This window comes from Amphiura filiformis, chromosome 17, assembly GCF_039555335.1.
Source record: "Amphiura filiformis chromosome 17, Afil_fr2py, whole genome shotgun sequence".
Taxonomy (NCBI): Eukaryota; Metazoa; Echinodermata; class Ophiuroidea; order Amphilepidida; family Amphiuridae; genus Amphiura; species Amphiura filiformis.
This window is the reverse complement of record NC_092644.1, coordinates 57,771,623-57,779,234: the sequence shown is the minus strand read 5'-3', so window position 1 is coordinate 57,779,234 and position 7,612 is coordinate 57,771,623. Positions and strand designations below refer to the sequence as shown.

The 7,612-nt window shown below is 38.2% G+C and overlaps 1 protein-coding gene across 1 annotated transcript; it reads right to left on the bottom strand.

Moving 5' to 3' along the window:
- Positions 1–7,163, bottom strand: LOC140138045 (peroxisomal membrane protein 4-like). The gene is made up of 4 exons (XM_072159884.1): positions 6,831–7,163; positions 4,487–4,549; positions 2,856–3,054; positions 1–2,099 (listed from the first exon to the last, which is right to left on the bottom strand). Exons 1-4 carry the CDS (start codon positions 6,938–6,940, stop codon positions 1,851–1,853), a joined length of 621 nt encoding a protein of 206 aa, XP_072015985.1. The 5' UTR covers positions 6,941–7,163; the 3' UTR covers positions 1–1,850.
- Positions 7,164–7,612: the final 449 nt, after the last annotated feature.

Genomic DNA, 7,612 nt, shown 5'->3' with positions numbered 1-7,612 from the left:
AATGATTAAAGTTTACAACACAATAGGCCTTACAATTCCCTTCGGCAAAACACACAGCTTCTACATGGTCTATTCGCTGTTGAAGCGACATAATAATCGGATTAACTAAACCATATTAAACGCTACAAATGGATGTACTTGCGAATAAAAGGACTAAGTATCAATAGATGCGACGGATTACCTGCGGAATTATCTCTATTGTATTATTCTATTAACCCTCCTCGTCCTTGCATCTTCTCTAGGTGTTAGGCGTCTTTTATTTGCACAATAGGGCGCTCAAAACACCAGGTTGGTGCTAGCGGCTACCCAAAGATGTCCGACCAAATCCTGACCATGACTTGGCTCGTTGGATTCATCTATAAGTTAACAGGTGGGTTTATAGTCTACATTGTATTATCCAAACTTGGGAGGGAGGGCTGTTGAATTCATCCATTTCAGTAATAATACTGACTAACATTGGGTAGATAGAGGTAGTCATTGTGACGTCAACACCGCTATATTGTGGGTACGGAGTGCCTTGTTGCTAAGATCACCGCGTACTGAAGAGGTGTGTCACACGCTGCAACTTCCGCATAATCAGGGGCGTAATGTCTAATGCATGACATGCAGAACGGCAGTCGGTAGTACCCACAAGATGGCGGATCCCATGGAAAAGGCTGATGGCCTCTATACAGTAGAACTAGTTTAGGTGTACCAGAGATGCTAAATGTGGTGTACTTATCTTTACCAATTACATGAAGCAATTGAATTTAATAATTGAATACCTAAAGTGGAAGAATGGCCCAACTCCAATTCTTTACAAAAATGAGTTAGCCAAACTCCAGCTCGTATTAACACCTGTACCGTTGCCATGGAAACATATATAATTTCGAATGTATGTAATACTGTATATGTTCATGTATTTAATGTCCTCTGAAGATGAAAACATTCTGTCTATAAAATTTTTCCAAATTATATAAAAAAATTTCTTAATATCTCAAAAACAGTTTTGATGGAGTTGGGCCCTTCTTCCACTCAGGTATTCAATTATGACTGACATGTGTCAAAAATTGAATTTCGGAAGAGGCAAAATTGAGAGTTCTGACTGGTGCCACCACTAAAAACCCGTCACATGGTATAAAACATAAACATAGCTTGAACTAGCATTAGTTTCCATTTTCAGGGAGTATGGACATGACTGTCACATGACTCACATCCACATACAACATTAAATTTACCTCAACAAACATTGGAACCCATAATGAAAGTCTTTAATTTGTTAGAAATACAATATCAATTATACTCATTTCAAGTGAAACCATTTCAATATTAAAATTATTTGATTTTTGTATGACATGATTATTGCATTTCTTAGCATTTAGCAGTTTCACATCTGTATTTCACAATACTCTCTCTCTCTCTCGTACACCCTGCCAATACACCCTACGTCTAACCACCAGCAAATGAGGACATGAAAACATGATAAATTTATAAACACACTTGGGTCTTGATGGGGACCAGACTCAAGCAAAATGCTCAAGCCAAGCTTAAAAGCTTATAAGCAAAAAACACTCCCAACAATTGTACAATTTTGCTTTATTGCCCTTGGGTTGAGAAATTGGGAATTCTGTTGGCTACTCCTGTTGAACAGAGATTTCTCATATCCTTGTTTGCTGGTGTTATCATACACATCCCCAACACCCATGATACACACACCCCTACCAAACACCACTCACACACCCCAACATACCCCACTGCCCTCACATGTAAAAATATCCTCTCTTCATATCAATACAATTATTATATTACAACAATTTACTGGTCTTCAATTTACTGCCCTATAAAACAATTACAAACCTAATTGTTCACCCCTATTTGTTGTATATTAAAAAGTCTCTTAAATTATGCCATATATTAGAATCATGATAGAGGTAGTTCATGGACGACTGCAGAGATGGCTGCAGAATACCTTGGAAAGTCTCAAATTGCCACATCACAATGGCCCATACTACAGCTGCATAAAGTGGGAAGGGATCTTTTTTAGGCTCTTTTATAACATTCTTTTGTACCAGTAGTCGTACAAATCCAAATATGATGCGAGATAAAAGATACATGTTGATCTGAAACAAAAAAACGGATAAGATAAAAATAATTAAAAAGAAGGAAAAAAAGACAACACTATAGGAATTTCATAGAGTTTTAGTAATTTGTTTATTACATAGGTTGGTAAACACAGTATCATGGGATATGTAATTCTGTTAAACCAGACGTTTTCAGTTCACCCCAACGCCACTAAAATGTGCACATTTTGGATCATCATCTTTTCAACAGTTCATTGAATTTAATTCCTAATACTATGTAATGCATGTTTTGTACAGATATCTGTTCTCACTTTTTCAGAATGCTTTGTTGATTCCTTATGGATACAGCCCAGGGGTGTGGTGGGTGTTAACTCAAGTTTGGCTTGAGAACGGAGGTGCTGCTGGGAATCTGAATCTGTCCAAATTATTTAACACAAATTAAGTGCCATTGTTTATACAACTTTTCACCATCTATTAATATAAGGACCATTGATAAACCAAAATTTGTATCCATGATTCCAGCACATCCCTGTATATACATAGTCATTTGTACTGAGCCCCCCCCCCATACAGCTGCAAGGACTGCCTTTTGAGGAGAGCAAGAGCAATCACTCTCTACTGCACTCCTTAAATCTGATATAGGAGAGTGATTTTTTATTGACCATTCTCTCCTTACAATGCTCTAAATAGCTCTCCTTGAATTTTAGGCTCCAGAAGAGCTATTTAATGCTCTCCTGCAAATTCCAAATGACAGTCCCTGCTTGGGCTTTAGATCCATTTATATGAATCTCTTACCTGACTGTTGACTTTGTTATTTTCTCCCCATATCAGGTATCCACCCACGAATCCTGCAATAGCTGGATGTATATGTTGACTTTTACCCTCTATTAATCTCATGACCGCTAACATAGCCTTGTAGAGAAATACAAATGATGCTAGGTTCCGTGAATGTGTGTATGTCGCTCTCAATATAGCTCGTAGTTTATCCGGCAAGCTAAAAGGGGTGCAAAACATAATGTGCAACTATCAGTTAGAGTGGTATCTTGTTAAACCTGAGAAATTGCAGCAATTGTTAATTAGGCATGTATTGTGTCTGAAGGCAAGTTGCATACAGCATTGTATAATTTGTTTGTGATGTTTGAAAGAGTCAATACCCAGAAAGGAACAAAAATAGTGCATTCCCAGCTGTGATGCTGTTTGGATCCTGTATCGGTGCTTTGACACTGAAGGGGCTACCATGAATAAGTAAAATCAAATAAAGAAATGAATATTCACAAGTCGTGCCATTCTTGCAAAAATTTAGACTGACTGAACTGCAAATTCAACTTTAACCAATTTTTCTTTTAAAAATATGAAAGTTCTTTTCCACTCTGTTTGTCAAGTATTGCCAAAAATATGTGTATTGGTATGCAATTCAAACATATCCTCGTAATTTGAGAAAAAACGTAAAAACGGAAGTCCAGTTGCCTAGATTGTAGTTCAAATATTACCGTAACCACCCGGGTATAAGCCCACCTTCGGCTATAAGCCCACCCCCTATTTTTCAAAACATTCTGGGAACAAGGGTACACTCAGGTATAAGCCCAGTACTAAATTTTGGCCAAGTTCTTAAATCAAATCAATGCTTTGCTCTCATATTTAAGAACAAATATAAAAAAATATCAGTTGATAATTAACATTCCACACTTAAAATTAAGAAATTGACATAGAAGATAGAAATTACTGGTACATTGGGCAAATACAAATGGGGAATGATTGTTCTTATTTTTAAATTCAAACACTAGCCCTTCCCCGGTTATAAGCCCACCCCCATTTTTGAAGTGAAATCTGCCATCAAGGGGGGTGGGCTTATACCCGAGTGGTTACGGTATTACTGTTTACTACCTGGATGAATGATAAATCTTAATTCCAGTGGCGGCAGGGGCACAGGTACGAGGGAGAAAATCCCCCCGTCAGAACTCTTCCCCCCCAGTAAAAACGCTAAATTATTCTTTATGGTAATTTTGCGCAAAATTTGTTGATTTGTAATGCCTGCTGATCTGCGATGCCATACCATTATTGTGATCGCGATAACGAAACTTATCATGATAAACAATATTAATGTTATCGTGAACATGCCTAGCAAACACAGTGCCATTTTAGACGTGTAGGTATTTACATGTACACAGCCAGTAAACAGTGGCATAGCCAGGACTTTTTTCAGATGGGGCAAGCAAGGGGGGAAAAGACTTTCAGGGGGGAAATCTGAGAAAGATGCTCTAGGGGGCTGTCGCTATGCACTACCCCTTGGCTACACCACTGTCCAGTAACCTCCCTGTAGGCGCCTTGTCATAGCTGGGTGGTGGGAATGTGGGCATTTGTCACATTGTGTTTCATTTGAAATCCTCACCATATTAAAGCCTATATCATTTATTCTCTTTTCTTACCTTCCACGTGCAAACAAAAATGTCATCACCAGGGCATGAGGTGCTCTGATCTTGATCCCATACCTGCAAAATCCAACAGCATTTAAAGTGTATAAATATGATATCTTCCATGGTTCAGTCAGGTTCATTAACATATTCACTGAAACTTACATAGACAATTTAAGTCATTGTAGCATACAGTTGCTGAGGAGGATGCCCTCAATATTTTTCAAAATTCTTTTGTACTTTAGTAAACTAACATACCCTGCAAAAATCAAAAATGCGAGATTTTGTATAAAATTAAACTCATATTTGGCCATTTTAGCCTAAAAGCGCTAAATTTGTCGCGCTTTGCACGAATTTATTCCACTTTTGCACCATATTTCACCAATTACCTTTAATATGCCAAAAAATTTCAAGAATTTTTTCCAGCCCCATCTTTATGTCAAAAAGAAATATAACCCTGCTACTACTGATTCTCTCAGTTGGGGTTGTTTCATCTATTGCACTTACCCACTTCTCACGTCTGTCAAAGGGGACACCCTCACGAAATCCCTATTGGTTATGGTTTGTACAGGGTCTTTCAGTTCAAGCCAATTTTCCCAGCACAGAAAATACCAATTTGACTTGTCTTTGGTAATAATTTAAAGTTGTTTCCTTGATAAGAAATCGCACTATTGTTTCATTAATTCATTAAAGGGATGGGGTTTGGGCATTTGGACAGTATTTTTTGTGGGATGTGACATGTGAGAACACATCAGACATATCGAATTGCATTCTGAACACGAAGAATGTCCTTCTGATATCAAATAATTTTGATTTTTTGAAATTCGCAATGTATAATACACATTTTATGGCAAATGATTAAAAATTGATATTTTTGATATTAAACAGTCCTTGAAGTAAACTTTATAAATCTGATTATATGTATTTAAAGTGTATGTACATGGATTTTTTCCCCTAAAAACACACACAAAAAAATAGGTCTCTTTGGGAAAATAATGTACATGTAGGCCTATATCGTCAATATGAAAGGTCAAAATTTTCAATTGATCGTCGCCTTTCCTCCCAGCTACATGCACTTTAAGTACCGGTACACATCATTAGATTTATAAAGTTTACTTTGATGAGATTGAGGAGTATAACATATATCAAAAATTTAAAAAATATCAAATTTTAATAATTTGTCATAAAATTTGTATTTACCGTATATCCCGAATTTGTGCTCTCATGTCCCACAAAAAATACTGTCAAAACGCTCATTCCAGAGCCCTTAAGACTAAGAGGTATTCATTTATGCCATGTTTTGTGATTTCCCCATTGAGTGCAACAGTATATTTTAAAGTGTCCCCTTTGTGTTCAAGGGTTGAAGGGCCAGGCGAGATGGAACAGCCAGATCTCGGCAAAAGCAACCAATGGGAAGAAGCGATCTATCAGCGACGTCATGCCGAACAACAGAATTATAGCCGATTATACTCAAAATATGCTAATTCTGCATCTGTTGCACACTCAGTGAGCAGTGCTGCGTATCGATCTGTTGCAGATCGATATGCAGGGATATAAATGTGTGTCTTCAAAGTTGGCACAATGTGTGCGTTCGCATCTGTTACTTTGCACTTCAGAGTAGACTGACTGTAGAGCGTTTTATTAAAAGGTGCCCCATGAATGTGTGCCAAAAATCATTTGCCCCTTCCCCTCTCGGCTGGCCAAATATTGCTTGCCTCCCCCCCCCCTTGCTTGTCAAAATTTCTTGCTCCCCAATTTTATCCTCCCCAGGGCTCATAATTATTGCACAGCCCCTACATGATTGTAAAATGTAAGCATATTCAATTATTTTATGATCATGACATGATGTAAATAATTAATTGTCATGGGCATGCATGATTACCATATAGTTAGTACGAGGAACCCATACCGTAGTAGCTCTGCACAACGGTATGGGATGAAGTGTATACAAAAAGCTAGTGCAACATTGCACTAAAAAATACAAGGCTCCTGTAGCTTAAATAGTTGCATGTTTGTCATAATATTAATTACACAGCTCCTTGTACTCTTATGCTTGTAATTGTAATTAATACAAGTATCCAGAATAAATAAAAATTCATTAACACATGATCCACATCGGCGCACCAAAAACTGAGATGGCACTTCAGTGCAAACTTAGATACGGCAGCACCAATACGAAAATGTCATACCGATAAATGATGTGTCTGTTTTGCCCGTTATTTAAGTTTGTGTTGCGAACTACCATATATACAATGATATAGTTGAAGCTAGTTGAGTTCCGCAGTAGATGATTACAGAAATCATGCATCGGTTTATGGCTTAATCAATTACAGAAACGCTAAAAAGTTGCAACACTTACACTGCCCCATTCCGAAGTCCTTTAAGAACTGAAAGGGCCTCGTGATATCTCCCTGAAGCGAGAAATCCATTGATGGCACCGAGCAGATGACTTACCATGGGCGCTGCCATTTTTTTTATTTACTTAGCCAATGACTACGAGCTCTAATTAGTGGAACACAGATCTCCCGCCGGTAAGGGAACAACCCAAAAGTTCGATGAAGCCCTATAAACGAAAGTCCTTTCGTTAGAAGGCTAACCCCCTCCCCCCTCCCTTCTAACGTAAGTTTTCAAATATCGAAAATTCCAACCCGGATTCATAGGATACAGGACCGTCGCTATGGTGGATGGGGCACAGTGTCATCGCCCCGATATCTTCATGGCAGAAATCGCCACTGATATGGTAGGCCTTGAATCCACTGGCACCGCCACTCATAGCCATTTTATATCGACCTGTTTAATAGTTTTGTGTCGCATCATGGGCCGAAGGACATCTGACTAAGGCTACTGACAATAGCCCCGATTAGCCCGGTTACTGTCCTAGGCTGTGTGTTAGTCGAGCATGGATGGTACGCCAGGTCATATGGTTTTAGACTAGGGGCCTACCTTCACGATTGGCCTATAGGCCTACACTGCGCTATATAATTCGGCACATATAAATCAAAATTATTGTCAGTTTTTGACTCAAGACGCAAGCTAGTAGGCCTATCTCAAAGCACAAACTAACGACTATCATATCTGTTAAAAATATATATTAAAGTGCAAGGAACCACATCTGGTTTCTTTATACAAAATCATTTACGG